The sequence below is a fragment of the Stegastes partitus genome, unplaced genomic scaffold, assembly GCF_000690725.1.
Source record: "Stegastes partitus isolate 25-593 unplaced genomic scaffold, Stegastes_partitus-1.0.2 Scaffold81, whole genome shotgun sequence".
Lineage (NCBI taxonomy): Eukaryota > Metazoa > Chordata > Actinopteri > Pomacentridae > Stegastes > Stegastes partitus.
Genome location: NW_007577812.1, coordinates 854,435 through 870,978, shown reverse-complemented (window position 1 = coordinate 870,978; position 16,544 = coordinate 854,435). Strand labels below are relative to the sequence as shown.

Sequence of the window (16,544 nt, the reverse complement as noted above, 5' to 3'; positions counted from 1 at the left end):
ACCGGACCGAGCGTGCACCGGAACTGACCGTCGCTCCGTCAGAGTTGAAAGGTTGTCAAAGTTGGCTAACGGCACGCTAAGCTATCAGCCACAGTAGCGTTCCCTAAAAAAATACAAAAAAATGTCAGATACAGAAGACAACACCGAGATGAGCATTCCGTGTGTGCTTGTAACTAGCTGTGATAGTGGGTTTAAAGAAGAAGAGCTGATAAAACGTAAGTGAAGCAAAGCCTAATGTGCATGATTTAGCAAGCAGGCTAACGCTAAACAAAGCTAACTGGCTCTTAGCATAGTAGGTGACATTTACAAGAGCCTAAATGTTGGTACTGAAGGTTAATATCCGCATTTCCCGATGTTATCAAGCTAGTGAAATGCTTCACTTAAACAATATGTGCATGTTAAGTATACAGCTAGCTGGTCACAGTGAAAACAAGTTGAGCATCTTAGCTTAACGCAACGTCTTTGTTTGTGTGATGAGTAACGAATGTGTTTTTGCCTTTAGAGATCCTCAGTACTCAAACTTTGCCCGAGCCGACCAAGCGAGAGGAAACGGTAGTGTGGTATCCTTGGACGATCAACAACAAATACTATACAGCAGATGTCAGGTTATGCGTTGTACCCAGCACTTTCCAAATGTCATCAGAGATTGCCCAGTCCATGCAGGCTTTCATAGCCTATTTTGACAGCACAGTGGTATGTGACTCAATGATGAATTACATTTTGAAATTCTTAGCAGTATATCCTTTGATATGCTTGTAACGTGTAGTGTGTGTGCGTGATTTTTGCAGAAGGATGGACTGGAAAAGCTACAACCGTGGATATCAGTGGTAGAAGATCTAGCTCCAGAGGTTCTCATTCTGGTGTGTGACAGAGTCTGTGAAAATGGTGAGTTTTATGTGGACAATGTCAGTCTGCAGAAAACATTGTGATGCCTTTTTGTTTTTGTGCAAGACTGATGACATTTCACATGGATTCTAGGGGTCACCAGGCACGAAGCACAACAGTGGTGTTTGGCTCATGCATTTGAGCTTGTGGAGATCAATCCACAGGAGCTGCCAGATGAGGATGGTGAGTTTTACAGGCAGCAGAAAGTACAGTGACATTGTATGTATTTATATTGTAATGCTTCATGGTTTGGTCATTTTTGCACTCTGACTTTCGTTGCTTTTATCAGATGACTTTCCAGAATCCACAGGAGTAAAGAGAATTGTCCAGGCTCTCAATGCTAACGTGTGGTCCAGTGTGGAGATGAAGGATGGTGAGATGACATGACCAATAAAATGACCTGTTACATATTCAGTGCATCTCTGTGTATGTATGGCATGTAAGAGTTTTCATCTCTGTCTAACAGGGCACAATCAGGGATTTGGTCTGATGAGCAGCTTAGTGGCCTCCAGACACAACAACCCACGCAGTTGCCAAGATTCACCAGTCAGTGGAATTTTTACTCTAGCCCTTTTATTGTTAATAATAATTAGATCTGTATTTACATTTGCCATTGTGTTTTTATGTATTCTTCCTTGCTTTTCCGTGCCGTCATTTAAATGCTTTTGTAAGTCAGTTTTTGTGGTAACCCCAGATCCTTTTCTGTGTCAGTCTTCCAGCTTGCCAGAAGAGGGCACACTTGTTAATGAGGAGGCCAACCATACACAAAGTAGTACAAACGCAGAAACACAGGAGGACACAGTAGTTGGTATGTGAGCATCTTCTGATGGAATCCTTTTTTAACTAGTGTTCCTGCATTTTCCCAAGCTTACGTAAATCCTGCTGCTGGCACAATTACCTATATCTTTTATTGATCCCCACAGATGCAATGACTGATTTGGACATTCAGGAGCTTGCCAATCTCACAGCTGGAGATGCAGATGTGGATAACTTTGAGCGGCTCTTCACAAAATTAAAGGAGATGAAAGGTAATTGTGAAACGAAAACAAAATGCAAAGCTTTCTCCGTCTTGAAATTTAAGGGAATTTGGTAGGCTATTCTTTTTTTTATGATTGTTGGTGTAGACTTCAAAGCTTTGTGTAGTTGATGTTATCTATGCATGATTTACTTTTCTGTGATTTTTAATCTGCAGACAAAGCTTCTTCGTTACCTCATGAGCAGAGAAAAGTTCATGCAGAAAAGGTAACGCAACTTTGTTCGTTTTCGCTGAAACCTAACTGTTGGAGCAATTGCTGGAAATCCTCAGCTGGATCAATAAATTATGTAAATCTAGTAAAAGATATTTAAACTACATCTGCTTTCCAGGTGGCAAAAGCGTTTTGGATGGCCATCGGTGGTGATGAAGATGAGATAGATGGGTTATCATCGGGCGAGGAAAGCTAAAAGTAGCTGCCTGTGACTCACGTCTCTTTTCTCCTGATCCTCCTGTCTTTCCCGGGGCTCCCGCAAGATTCAGCGCCCTTTGACGTCCTGCTTGGGCTTGGAAAGTGGAGATGCTTACAGATGGTACTGTGGGCATAGTCATATTTAGAAACTTTTAATACTTAGAATGAAATGATTGGTGTATCATGAAAAACAGAAGGCTATCCTGAATAGAAGAGAAGCCAATGAGTGGCCCTAAACCTCAGCCTACTCCCCTGGGGGCCCCACTATGCTTTAGCCCCGAGTGAAACTCAACACATGATGGTGTTGCAGGCGGAAAAAAACATGAAATGAAATTATGTGGGCTTTGATTTTATGTATTTGTCTACAGGTACACATTATAAAGCTACATAATGTGCCTTATTCTTAGAGTTGTGAGAGATTTAATGTGTATTCAGATAAATCAACATAAATACTTGTGATTTTTTTTTTTTCTTTCTGCTCTTCAGTGAGTGTGGCTAGGTTATTGTGAACACTGTCACACTACTTGGGTGCATACTGCCAACTCATTCAGATCAAAAAAGAAAATAGGAATACATACCTGTTACACTGGAATACCTCTGCAATAAATAAAATGAGCTGTCCAGACGTGATGCTGTGTCGGGTTTAGTTTAACCATCTGTTGTTTATATTCAGAATAACACTTTACAACTAGAGCTGCAACAGTGGATCAGGTAGTCCTCAGCTGTAAAATTAATCACGTGTTTGATAATTGATTAATCATTGAGTATTATTTTTATGAAAAAAGTCAATATACTCTGATTCCAGCTCTCTATATATTTAAATACTTTCTGATTTCCCTACTCTTATGTGACATTTGAAGATATCATCTTGGCAAACAATCAAAATGTATTATGTTCAAACAACTGATTGATTGGTAAAAGGCTTGCTACAGCCCTACTCACACTGCGTCACCCAACAAGATACCACCACAGCTGTATATGGGTTTCACTCATTACCTCTGACACTTTCCCAACGGTGGCATACATTACACGACACTAATATCAGATTGCATTCATGCACAAGGGTTTCTGTTTTTTTCAGTCACTGTGTGTAACAAATATTTCTATTAAAAAAAATGGCAGAAGTCTTTTTTTTCTCTGTTGCAATTTAATAAAATTTCACGGATAAAACAATGGTCATTGGAGAACAAATATTAGGCTACATGAAAAAACATGTACGTAAGACTTGGAAAAAGAAAACCACCAACTAAGAATATCACAAGTACTGATACAGATCTACCAACTACCTAACGGCTGTAGTACACAGTGTTTTAGTGTAGCACCGTGTAACTGTTTTAAATAGATTACATGGTGACTCAGACTTATGTACTGTAAGTGAGTGCAGGATTAACATGGTGGCTTCAAAGACGGTGACCAAGGACAGTGAGCATATTACACATGCCTTATATCATAGCAATGTACATGTAATATACAGTATTTATTGGACAAGCAAATTACCACTAGAACTAAAGCTTTACACTGATCAACACAGTAAACTGGAAGTGCATCATTTACCCACAAGGAGCTTAGTGTACTATGATTAACAGTTTGTAATACGTGAGAAAACCTGCATTTTTGTTTTCACTCCACATGCCATCAATGGATGAAGCACAGTCTTGTTCGTAGTAGCCTTCACGCTGAAGTCACATGGTGCCTAAATTCACTCGGTCCACTATGTTGACACATAATGTATTTCAGTCCCTAATTATAAAATAACTGTAATAGCTGGTACAGTAATCCTGTGTGTCACACGTAACAACTAGCTGACCCCGGTTAGAAAAGCTCGTACTTAGGCAGGCCAAGTTTTGGGTCATTAAAGCAAAGTGTCATTGTGAATCCACCCATGCCAGAGGTCAGTCGGGTCCGCTGTTATAAGCAATGCATGACTACGAGAAATCACAAGCTATAAATATTTATGTACAATCATATTGAGGCAATAATAAAAATATATTCCCATGCAGGACAATATGCAAAAATAACTTATAAAATGTCTCTTTCACTGAGCAAAATAGTTTTGATACAAGGGTTCTTTTCCAGAAACAATGGGGCTGTCTTTTTTTTTTTTCTCTTAAAATAGATAAAATACCAATTAAATGATCAATCAGATAATCGACATTTTCATTAATGCAGATAAATCAATATGGACAAAGTACCTTGTACTTAAAATATTAATTAAATATATGAAATCACTACAGCGAATGATATTTTTCATGTAAATTCATGGTTCAATTGATAAATAAGCCTCCCAATTCAGTGATTACAAAGAGTGGTGCTGGGACACTGAAACGACAACGATGGAAGCGTATTCATAATCTTAGTTAATTCATAGAATCAAAAATGTTTTGAAACGTGTAGAAGATGGCCAAGCTGAAGTTGTTCCATAGCTTCAACTTGGGAAACAAACATTTCAATCTTCTTAATTAAATAAAAAAAAAACTACAACACTAAGCAGTGAAATAACATCTGAATGAATAATGAAGAGAACTGATTTTTCTTTTCTTCTTCTGAAATCTACTGTTAATACCATGTGGCTGTCTGCTGAATACATTAAAACTAAAGAACGTACAGGAACCTAAAACAAAAATTAAATGGAGACACAAAATGTTTCTAAAGAAAGTGCTATACATGTGATGAAAAGGTCAGACGGCGAGGAAAAGGTGCTCGAATGGTTTGATTAATGGTGTTTTTTTCCTTATTATTACTGAGAAATGCTTGAGTTTTCCTATATGATTGGTGTTTAAGTGCGTGGATGGGAAGAAGGGTTGCTGGGATGCAAGTGGTGCTCCTATGAAACACTAGAACAGTGGATGCTGGGAGAGCCCATCTGTGTGAGGACCTTGTCCAGCCACTGCAGGGGACCGTTGAGATGAAGCTCTATCCAGCAGGGGGTGCTGGTCACTGTCTGACGCCTGCAGGATAAAGAGGACAGGAGCAACACTGTGTTATTGCCAGCGGCATTTTTTAATACTACATCACAGCATCATAGATTGAAAGTCACTGACACGTGTATTTTGTTAATGTCACGTCATTACAGTCGATGCAAAAATATAGTCCACTCAGTATTTTTAGTTGAATTAACACCAACCCTGAAGCCAACTCTGCAGGCTATTTCTGAAGTCATTCAAGTTTCTACCAGAGATGTTTTTCTCCGAGGTGTTTGGTGCCAGAAATACAACACGCACCATTCATAGTCCAGTGGGAATCCCCTTCGCAAAGGGAGTCTGAAATATGCTCACCCCCAACTCCATGTCCCCCTCATCACTGCATGCCTGCTGCATTCTTCCTCCTCTGTAGCCAACTCACAGCTGCACCATCCCCCCATCACCCTCCTTTTCCTCCTGCTACCGTATCTACACAACAATCCATCTTCTTTCTTTCACCTCTGAATTGAATTTAAAGAGCCACTCCAGGTTTGACTGACAGTATATAAAACTACACTGTTTTGAATAATAATTTGTGTCTGGTATAACTTTGATTTTTTAAAAAAAGTTCAACGCCTAGTTAGAAATTAAAATGACATATGCACATCCCTCAGTGAAAAATCAAGAAACTATGAATGTGCTCATACGTTTCTTTTCTGAAGTTAATTACTGAATTCAAGATTTCTCTGAATTACTGAAAGACCATTCTTAACCATTACCAAAGAACATATTAGACATTTGTATTAGCATCTGATGCCAAGCTTCATTTCAAAAAGAACTAGTTGACATTTCTACTGTCTTATGCCTATCTTAGTTTTCACATCTTTACATGCTCGCTACATGGACACTAAAAACATATTCAGTCAATAAATGTCAAAGCAGCTTAAAAATATTTACCTGTACTCAGCTCCCCAACCCTTAACAAAACTCATGCGGATGGTACACATCCTGGTCAGCTGGTAGACAGCTTCAAAGCCCTGGTTGACAGACTGGGCGAGCAGCGCTGCAAACTCCTGGTTGTTGAAGATCTTAAGGTTGCAACCTGATAAAGAGAGTTTTTATTACTAGGTTTAATAGCGTAGAGAACAAAAAAAGATGTCTGTGTCAGGACGTCATTAGAACTCATGGCTCTACTGTCCCTGATGGTTTCATATGTTCATATGCATCAGTCTCATACTGACCTGGAGGTATTTTGCACACAGTGGCAGGATGCCAGCCATAGCGCTGGTTGCAGTTGGGACTTTGAACGAAGATGGCACTGTCACTGAGACACTCTGCAAACACTTCTCCCCCAATGTAGTACAACCTCACGCCCCGTCCTGGAAAGGGAATAGAAAAGATTTTATTGTAGCAGACAACAACCTGCTGATTACATCAGATATGAAAGGCAAATTGGATCAGAGGTTACATGGGCAATGTGAAATGAAGTGAGTACCTATGTGTCTGCGTGTGAGCTCTACTGCTGAGTTGCGGTTGACGTTGGAAAGTAAGCCCAGACAGAAGCGTTCAGAGTTGGAGGGGTCTGTGAATCCATCGACTGTGAGGGAGGGCTGGGACGCATGGAAGGTCTCTCCTACACGCTGGTTCAGCTCATAGTAGGAGATAGAGCACCAGAAGGCAGATTCGCAGTACGTCACGGGTTGCAAGTCTGGGTAGGTGGTGAGATGAAGAGACATTTGAGAATTAAGTTCATGAGTACAGGTAAATTGCTTTATGGCCACAACATTTTATTATGAAGATGCAAACTGCTGATAAAACTCTTTCCCACGACCCACATGGCCCCAGTCAGGAACGGACAAGACATGACGTACCTATTTATTTTTTTAACAATGACCTCCCGGTGGCTTTCCACATAGATAGAATAACCTGGCAACCGGATATTTATTGCATTATCTTGAGCTGTCTGTAGCTGGCCTTTCCACAGACGAGGACAGACCATAGACAAAGCCTCCATTCATACCACACTTACTCTGTTACTGGCCCGAGGCTAAGCCTCCCAGACGTAGACCACTCACTGCTTGTATATTGCTCATCAGTCTCACACACAGACGCTCACACACTCAATCTTACAAAGACATTCTAATCTTATCCTCTGCGAACTTTCTATCACCAAGAAAGTTAAAACATTTTGCTCACCATGCTGATAAATTGCAATGTCCACGAGAAAAAAGTAAATCAAGAGAATGGAAACTGAAGAGAGCCACCGGGGAGAATGTTCCCTTCATAGGAGACATTTTATAGAGATAACAGTTACAACAGGACTGGACATGTGCTCTATGTAGAGGACACGTATTCATGTGTACAGTAACTAGGGTCATCAGGTACAGTCAGGTAGGGACGGGCCCAAAGCTGCAAGATGATTCATGTTAGAAAGTCTTCAGAAATGGTCCTGCATGTATGAAACTATGTTCACATCTGTAGCATACATGGTGTACACTGTGTGCCCCAGCCAGCTGAGCCTCCAGGATGCCTCACACAGAAATTTAAATTTACACTGTGGTTTCTTTGTCTCTCCGTACTGACTGAAGTTATCAATTTACTTCCAGTGACAAGACAATGTAACCTTTTCCATTTTCTATAAATGGTTCAGTTTTAAAGTGCAGCTTCATGGTCACAATCAGCACCTACAGATTTGGACATATGTTTAAAATCTGAGAACAATCCATTACCCTATATATACATCTTCAATCATAAATGCTATTTTATAGTGTGTGAGTATTCTTATCGTCAGCACTGCTCTGTTATACAAACTAACCCCCTTCTGCCATCAACTGTTGGGGTGGAGCAACGTATTGCTTTACAACTCAACCAACAAGAACTAAAGAGCGATATAAAAAAAAAGTTCTATTACTGTAAATGAATGACTAACATTTGTAATTTGATTACATGTACTTAACCAAATGCCATCGCCAGCAACCAGATACGTGCGCATAATGTATGATATGCTCAGTAAGTAAAGCTTTTATTTCGCTTACCAAGATTGCTGTTTGCGGGTGACACCGGATTGGGCGACAGGCTGGGTGAACCTGAAATAGAGTGGTAATAGAGGGCCGGTTTGTCACCACAATAAGGCCTAATTACAACAGTACGAGCTTCGGTTGTGTGTACAGTCACGTGACTCACCAGTGTCCATGCTGTGGTTGAGCTGATGATCATTTGTCTCGCCATCCTCACTCAGGTACCCTGGTGGAGGAGTTTCTGTAACGTACAAATACAGACGAATAAGCACACACTCCTGACTGCAACATTACATTTAAAACTTGTTAACTTGCATAGTTTGTGTGCCTTTAGGAACAACAACAAGTTTATTATGTATTGCGACAGAGAACATTACGATAAATAAATGAAGCATTTTCCAAGACAGGCTTTATTGCTTACTGTCAAGCTCCCTTTTGTTCCAAAGTGTTCCTATAATACTGCATATTTAATGTGAACACTCGAGTCAAAAACACAATTTTTTTTGGAAAGGCCATCTCCCAACAAGCCGCAAGCTAAATCATCCCTGAGAAAAAGAATTCACACACTTTAAGTTCAGAATGAGTGGCACAGTTTTTCTCACCAGGAATATAGTTACTCTGGGGCTCAATGCCAGCAGGGAAATTGGTGTTTTCAGGGATGGATGGGCTGTAGTCATCCAGTGGTGGGAACTCAGCGGGGATATCTGTATGTCGTGGCACTAGGACTGGAGGCAAAACTGGAGACACACAAAACACCAGTTCAGTTCTATGTGCAGTTTGGCAAAAGCATTATTTTAAATACAGTAATTTGGATGGCGTAGCAATTAACAGCACACACTTGGTGTCTCCACCCTCTGGTAGTGGTAGGGGTTGACACACACTTCATCCTTCTTTGTGTGAAAGGCAAATTCACAGTGGTCGACAGCCCTCAGCTCGTGATGAGACTGGAGGTCTGGCCAGCGCCACAAGCGGCAGTAGATCACGTGAGGAAGACCTTTTCTGTGGGACACCTGCAGACGTCCATCTAAAGACCTATAAGACAGCAGAAAGTCACAGCAGATTAATTCCATGTTGCGTTGCCCTGTGAACCTGGAATTCATTTCTACTTTCGGCAAACTTTCAAACTGAGATGCTGAGGTCAATTTATCAGCTGTTAATGCATCAATGATCTTCAACATGGTAGCTCAACATTTACAAAGGGCAGAGCAACAAAGCATTTGTCTGATGTCAGAGCAGCTCAAAAAGTGTTTTTCTTCAATACGGCTCACAGAGTGTTTGCTTTTTTACCTACCATTTTAACATAATTCCAAAATAAAACATTTTTTGCCAACAAAAGCTAAATACACAAGTCAGGTTGGAATACAAACAAAAGATAAGGCACAAAGTCTAAAGAAACTTCTTCCCCTTTTAATGGCATTATCCAAGTGGAACTTTTTGCCTATTGAGAATGTTTTCGACTATAATGTGGTATAGACCTTTCATAGTGTAGCTAAAATTTTATTGACTGTGGAATGAGGACTATTTGGCCTCTGGACAAGAAGTGACGAAGCCGGATATCATCACTTTTTATGTACCTGTACAGTGTATTACAATGCATATTGCTAAGTGACTCAAATGAGTAACAATAGAAAGGAAGGACTGCACCAGATCCTTGATGTGGGCATTTTTCCAAATGAACTCAACAACAGTTCAACTCATTGTTTAGCTGTCAGGCAAGAAACATACGGCTCTCATTCTTCAGCCTCTCATGAAGTGAAGTACTGTGCAAAAGTTTCAAGCACTTAGAACAATAATGCTATTAGCAGTTTTTATTAAGTATCAAACAACTTCTTATACTAAATCATATCAATATTTGCGTCAACCCTAAGAAGTATTGTCTTAATCTTATGATATTGATGGAATTCATACATCCAAAACGCCTAAAAATTTTGCATCATACTCAGAGAGAAACAAATGTCTGTCACTTTTGCAAACTTGGCTACAGCTGAACAATCTCACAATGAAAGAGAATCTTAACGAGACATCAGTTTAAAAAAATAAATAAATTTTTAAAAAGCCAAATCAGTTACACAGAAGTCATAAAAATGCCCAAGTGTGGTGAGTGTCTCTGTTCCTGTGCATCCAAAACAAAAGCAGCACCAATAAAGAGGTACTCCACTCCACTACACTGTCAAGTTGGGTGTAGGAACTGTATCAAGTGGATAAGCTGCAGATTTTTGTACTCTGTATACAAGCGTTGGATAAATGATGACATAAGTGCACATATCAGCAGGAGAGTTGGAAGCAGGGGCAGAGTACTCGGGTACAGTTATCTGAAAGTGACCTGAGACTGACTGATGTCACCAACAAACCAACAGCTGACAACGAACAGGACAGCTTCAGGCAACATAGGGATTTACATTCATGATTTCATTGTTAAAGGGAAGACAGTGTACAGCAAACACATTGATTAACACTAAAAATGTTTGGGCTGGAAGTACATTTAGCATGATTAAAAAGAAAAGGAAGGTAAAAAATCTATCTCGAATGAGTAACAGCTTGTTGGACTCAACCAAATCATGTGTCTATGTTTATCATCAGCATTGGTGTGTATTTGTTGACACTGCTAAAACACAAGCAACCGTCAGTATCACATCTCAAATCATATGACAAAAGGTTTTTCCCAGCATCAGCTAGTTCCTACAGCCAGTTAATTATCTGCAAGACATGACACGAGAAATGACTGTCATTTCATGTCATATGCAAATACATAACTGGACATTACTGTGGTTGGACCTGCTGTCCAATCAGCTTGATTGCTCTGGGTAGTGGTCCAATACCTTTATGGCTCACATTTCAAAAAGTACAGTCAAATCAGAGAAATTATGCTTTTTTGTTTATTTTTGTTGTTTGATGCACTAAAACCATCAACTAATTCAACTGATAGACACCTCCAAACTATAAAATAGATTATTTTATAAAAAGACAAATCCACCTCGATCAAACAAAGATGCTCAGGGTAACTGACACACACACACACACACACACACACACACACACACACACACACACAGTTACGTTTCAGCAGTGTGACACCTAATCCATCTTCCAGACACAAGTGCAGATCACCATCCTGCCTTGATTTTAAACAATTTCACTCGAGCATTCAGGCTATATCAGTGGCTGCTGCAGAGGAGAGGAGTTCATCTTCCAGCACAACACAGTGTATTGGCTGGGTCAGCCGAGGTCAGCACTCCTTCTGCTGAGGCTGGCCTGGGCTGCATCACTCTGGCACACAGCTGGACTGAGGCAACCTTCCTATTCAGCAGAAGAAACAACAACTGTACAGCTGCCGCCCGGGGATTCACAAGTGCCCCGACACCAATCCTCTTATCACACGAAATTCCTGGGGCGGGGGAGAAAACGCTTCCTGCCAAAAGCGAAAACCTGACCGGCACTTTATATTGTATTACAGAAACCCATGAAGATGAAGGACCCAGTGCTTGCTTTTGCTGAAGCACATATAAAGTGGTAACAGCGTTGGTTTTAGGGGCCATCTGGTGACCTTCTTGGTAGAACACATACTTTACACAGCACTAGAATTTTTGTGTCTCTACTTCAATACCAGCCTGGGAGCTAAGTTCCACAGTTTTTAATCTTTTCTGTTAATTTTCACCCAAAACATATCAGTTCTCTGCTCGAACACAATTTTTTATAAAGATGCAAAACTATTTAATTCAAGGACATATTGTGCTAGACATAAATAACCGATTATGTTGGTTATTTTATTTTTACAAATTCCATCCATCCATCATCTATACACTGCTTAATCCTCACTAGGGTCATGGGGGGCTGGAGTCTATCCCAGCTGACTTAGGGTGAAGGCAGGGGAAACCCTGGACAGGTCACCAGTCTATCACAGGGCTACAGACAACCAAGCACACTCACATTCACACCTACGGACAATTTAGAATCACCAATTAACCTCAACATGTTTTTGGACTGTCTGGGAGGAAGCCTGAGAACTCGGATAGAACACATGCTGCACGGGGAGAACATGCAAACTCTACGCAGAAAGGTCCCGGGTGTCCTCACTGGGATGCGACCCGGCGACCTTCTTGCTGCGAGGCAACGGTGCTAACCACCGAGCCACCTTGCAGCCCCTTTTTTACAAATTCAAAAATGGAAAATGGAAAAAGAATAGAGGACATTTTAAAATATTTTCAGTCATAGTTTATAGCTGGTTTTATGTGGCCTCCCTTGTCGACAGCATGCTCTGCATTATCTCATATAATTAACAGCGGAGATCTGATTATTGGAAAAATGGCATTGATTTAGTTTTCATACCTGCAGGCCAATAATACATCAACCACAAACTGTACATCTCTAATTCTACACCTCACACAACAATAGGCTGTTAGAAAAGTAAGAGTTAACTGCTTCATTGCTTTCGATAGAAATTAAGTACACCAAAATTCGATTTTTTTAGTTTTAACATGTAGAGCTTGAAGCAAAAATGCAAATGTTTTCACCAACCATGTTGAGTTCATTGGTGTTATAAATCACTATGTATACTGCTCTCAGCTTCACAGTTCAGGCATTTTAGTACATAATAATTTCTTGCTGGTTAAGTCCACTCTAGATACTAGCACTTCAGGCATGTACTTGACCACTTAAATCGCTGACAAACGCTTTCTCTCTGAAACAGTTTGGAGGAGGTGATGAAAGTACAGCATCCCCAACAGATTGCAAGACAGCTGTTATTCTGTAAGCCTCCAGTCTCTGCCTCGCTGAAATTGAACCACAATCCAAACAGTGGCCCACGCCCTCCCTAGAGCCCGGAGCACATTCCCAAGAACTGAGGATAAGTTATTAAAGTAGGTTACCACCCATGCTCTGACTTCTACACGGACCGTGATGGGGGAATCCCAGTTTGGTAGCAATCAGTCTTACAAGCTGCCTATTTAAATCTTACATTTGAAATAAATAAATAAATAAAAATAACAAATAATAAAGCCAGTAGCTCTTCTGTACTGCTTTTTATTTATTTATTAGCAGGGCCAAGATGTGAACCTGTCTTGTTGGCTTTCTGTAAATTTACAAAAAAAAGAGTCTAGATTTTTTTTTAAATGAAATAAAATACAAGGAAGTGCGCCAACACCAGCAATGGTTCACACTGTAGAAGTTACATATTTACGGTTGACCCTGTTTTTATGTCCATTTATGTCCTTTTCACCAAGTTGTGTACTCTGGAAACACTTCATTTTGTTTAAGATTAAATTTTCACTGTTACTGATTACTGCAGACTGTGTCCAGCAAGTAAACTAGTTCAACTGCATAAATAGTTCAGTTCACTGATGCAAACTACTGAGGACACATCTGTAGGTCTGCACAGAGCACCATCACCGCAGTGAGTCCACCTCATATCTGAACTTGTGTTGAACAGATGGATTTCCCATATGGGGAATCCCAAACTGAACGCTTATTACAACTTTCCCAGAAAGTCCAGTCTAAACATCCTCTGTGAGTCACAAGTCAGCTTCTCCAACCACTCCTTCTCCTGTTTATCACACGTGTGAACTGTGGATGTGTTTATGTTGCACTAGATTTACAGCCTGCATGTCAAGCAGGTGAACCTTGTCTAGAGGTTTTTAAAACTTGCTGAGAAACACTAAGCACTACTGCGGTGTGCCTTGCCCTTAAAATGACAGAATCACACGAGCAGGTTACCGGAGGTCCACCGGTCATGCTCTCAGTGCGAACTAACGCTGAAAATGACATAACAGACTTAAGTGTATGTGTTGAAAGGCATTATGTATCATTACTGTAACGTTAACTGAAAATCACATGTATTTAAAATGTAATTCAGACTTTTAAATACCAACTGGTTGCCACATGTGTGCACAGCAAAGGATTTCTTTAATTCAAACGCGGGTTAAGTTCATCAGCTAATGTTAGCTGGAAGTATTATACAGGGCTGTGCTTACTAGCAGCTAAAGCTAATAAAAAAAAACCCACTGCTTAAAACCAAACGTTTTATATTTTCTTCTATGAGTATGATAACTGATATGCTTGAGTTAACAACCTGTCAAAAAAAACTCGCTCAATACCAAAGCACCTGACTGCTAATATTAGCTCCGGCTAACTAGCAAGCTGCTCGGCTAACGCTAGCTGTCATCAGCACTAGCTTGCTAGCCGAGCAGTCAGTGAGGTTGTGTGTGTCTTTACCTGGGTATGGTTATGCATTTCGTGTTGACATTCTGTGTTGTGATGGCCTTTTCCAACTCATCCAGCTGTCCCGTTCTTTTTAACTTCTTCACCAGACTTTTCACAGCCTTTTCGCACCATTTCTCCTCCTGCCCGTTCTGCTCTCCTTTCTTCCAGCCCAGGAGCCTCTTCACAATCGGAGGAGTGAACGGTAATATAGACATTTTAAATTGCAACTAAAGCAACTAGTTAATTCAGTCGTCCAGAATTGCCGAAAGCACAGTTCGTTGCTCCTGTAATAAGTACGACTAGGGCAGCTAGTTAGCTCGCTAGCTAAACTTCCAGTCCGAGGAAAGGCTGGTCGCTGCCGGGGCTCAGCAGCGGCGGCTACCGACGCAGGTTCTCTCCGCTCCAGTCGGCTGTGTGTCGGAGCGGAGCAGCGGCTCCGGCAGCCAGGCGGACTGCTGCCCCTCCTCCTGCTCCTCAGTCAGCTGGTCTGTCCTCCACCTGTACCAGGCAAGTGTGTCAACACATATGTAGCCGAACTTTTCTACACATTACTCTCCAAACTCCAAATTAAAGAGTATAGTGGAGTAAAATAAATCCAGCATCCATGATCCTGCTTTTAAATCCACAGTAACCAGCTGAGCTGCTGATTAAAACATTTCCTCACAAATCCTCCTGTTTGTCTTTCAGCAAATTCAGGTTCAACATGTGGTGCATTTTAAAAATAATTTGCTCTCTTAAATCATTTTTAATTTATGCTGTGTTATCAGTGTCAGAGGGTTATATTACGCCCCTGAAACCCTGTTCAATGCATCTATTCAACATCACATTTAAGAAATGGAAAAAATGTTGTAATCAGAGATATGTCAACACTGAAAAGTGATCCAACTTTTGCATTTACTGTGGCCATGAATAGAAGACCCTCAGGAGTAATCCCTTTGATCCCCTCATAAAAGTGATTTAATTTCACTTCAGATGCATCTTTCCAGAAATGGATGAGGGAGGCTACTGTGTGTACAGTGGTATTTGGGGTTTTATGGTGTTATTGATAAGTGCACCCCAGGCTGCTGCCTCCAGTAAACAGCAGTGTGCCTGTGCTATAAATATCCCTGTCCTGGACCAGCCCGTTTTCCTTCTCTCTATTTATAACCTCCATCAATGACTGATGTCTATTTATAAGCAAGTATTTGGCATGACTTCTTACTTCCTTCTTCTTAAATAAATATTACAGCTATCTTGGCAGTGTCACCCGAAAAGTAATAGGCCGATTAAAGGACACCTCTCACTCTGTGTGGAGCAGTGAGCTGGTAACTAAAGTGTGCCCTCTTTTTAGCAATTATCACGATAAACACTGCAGGGCTTACAGCGCAACTAATGATTGTTTTATTAATGGGTTACTATAAAAAATTTCTTGATTAATCAATTAAATAATGAGTCATTTGATCTATGAAATGTCAGAAATAGTTACTTGGCCCATATTAGTTTCCTGAAGCCCAAGGTGACATCTTGGAATGTCTTATTATGTCTAACCTAACAGTTTGAACCTCCGAAATACTGAGTTTACTGTGAAATAACTCAATGAAAATCAACAAAGTCTCCCAATTTTGAAGTAGACAATGAAAAATTTGGGGCATTTTTAATTGAAAAACTTAAACAATTAACAGTTTATCAAATTGTAAATGAATATTTTCCTGTCAGGGGAATGATGCTTTATTTATACTTTAATTTAATTCAGCTTCACGTGCTTCTTCCCTCATCTTTCCTCAGAAGTCCTAGTTTTATATCTCAAGCTGAAGCAAAGCCCTTCATATGACTCTCATGTAACTTAAACAAAACTTTGCGTTTGTATATTCCTATTTAAAAAAACATACACTTGTTTTGTTCAGTCTAAATATCACATCAAAATACCGCAAAACCACTTCTTTTGATTTCATCAGACCAGGAAAATCATTTCAGTTTTCTTTAAAGATCAGCAAGACGGCTACCATCCATGGAAAGACGCAACTAAAATGAATGATCAGGAGAGCAGTTGTGTTGGTGGAGCTTCTTACCTCTGACAGGGTTTGTCTTCCTGCTCATAGTGTTTATACATATAAAATACTAAC

General features: G+C 40.3%; 2 protein-coding genes across 2 annotated transcripts; one reads left to right on the top strand and one right to left on the bottom strand.

The window, feature by feature from the left end:
• Positions 1-50: 50 nt before the first annotated feature.
• aagab (alpha and gamma adaptin binding protein) lies at positions 51-2,955 on the top strand. Its single transcript, XM_008276845.1, has 10 exons — positions 51-215; positions 503-693; positions 789-885; positions 979-1,068; positions 1,175-1,258; positions 1,352-1,431; positions 1,597-1,693; positions 1,809-1,913; positions 2,078-2,127; positions 2,251-2,955. Exons 1-10 carry the CDS (start codon positions 122-124, stop codon positions 2,326-2,328), a joined length of 966 nt encoding a protein of 321 aa, XP_008275067.1. The 5' UTR covers positions 51-121; the 3' UTR covers positions 2,329-2,955.
• A 502-nt stretch (positions 2,956-3,457) lies between these two features.
• On the bottom strand, positions 3,458-14,854 carry smad3b (SMAD family member 3b). The gene is made up of 9 exons (XM_008276844.1): positions 14,455-14,854; positions 9,086-9,279; positions 8,850-8,984; positions 8,414-8,488; positions 8,266-8,316; positions 6,726-6,938; positions 6,472-6,609; positions 6,188-6,332; positions 3,458-5,278 (listed from the first exon to the last, which is right to left on the bottom strand). The coding sequence occupies exons 1-9, from the start codon at positions 14,655-14,657 to the stop codon at positions 5,155-5,157; spliced, it is 1,278 nt and encodes a 425-aa protein (XP_008275066.1). The 5' UTR covers positions 14,658-14,854; the 3' UTR covers positions 3,458-5,154.
• Positions 14,855-16,544: the final 1,690 nt, after the last annotated feature.

Excerpts from the sequence above, each read along its gene's own strand:
- aagab (XM_008276845.1), top strand. The coding sequence starts at position 122 with ATGTCAGATACAGAAGACAACACCGAGATGAGCATTCCGTGTGTGCTT. Across the intron at positions 1,259-1,351 it reads CAGTGTGGAGATGAAGGATG|GGCACAATCAGGGATTTGGT; the intron begins GTGAGATGACAT and ends TCTGTCTAACAG. Across the intron at positions 1,914-2,077 it reads AAAATTAAAGGAGATGAAAG|ACAAAGCTTCTTCGTTACCT; the intron begins GTAATTGTGAAA and ends TTTAATCTGCAG.
- smad3b (XM_008276844.1), bottom strand. The coding sequence starts at position 14,657 with ATGTCTATATTACCGTTCACTCCTCCGATTGTGAAGAGGCTCCTGGGC. Across the intron at positions 8,317-8,413 it reads CAACCACAGCATGGACACTG|GTTCACCCAGCCTGTCGCCC; the intron begins GTGAGTCACGTG and ends ACTCTATTTCAG. Across the intron at positions 6,610-6,725 it reads GCTCACACGCAGACACATAG|GACGGGGCGTGAGGTTGTAC; the intron begins GTACTCACTTCA and ends TTCCCTTTCCAG.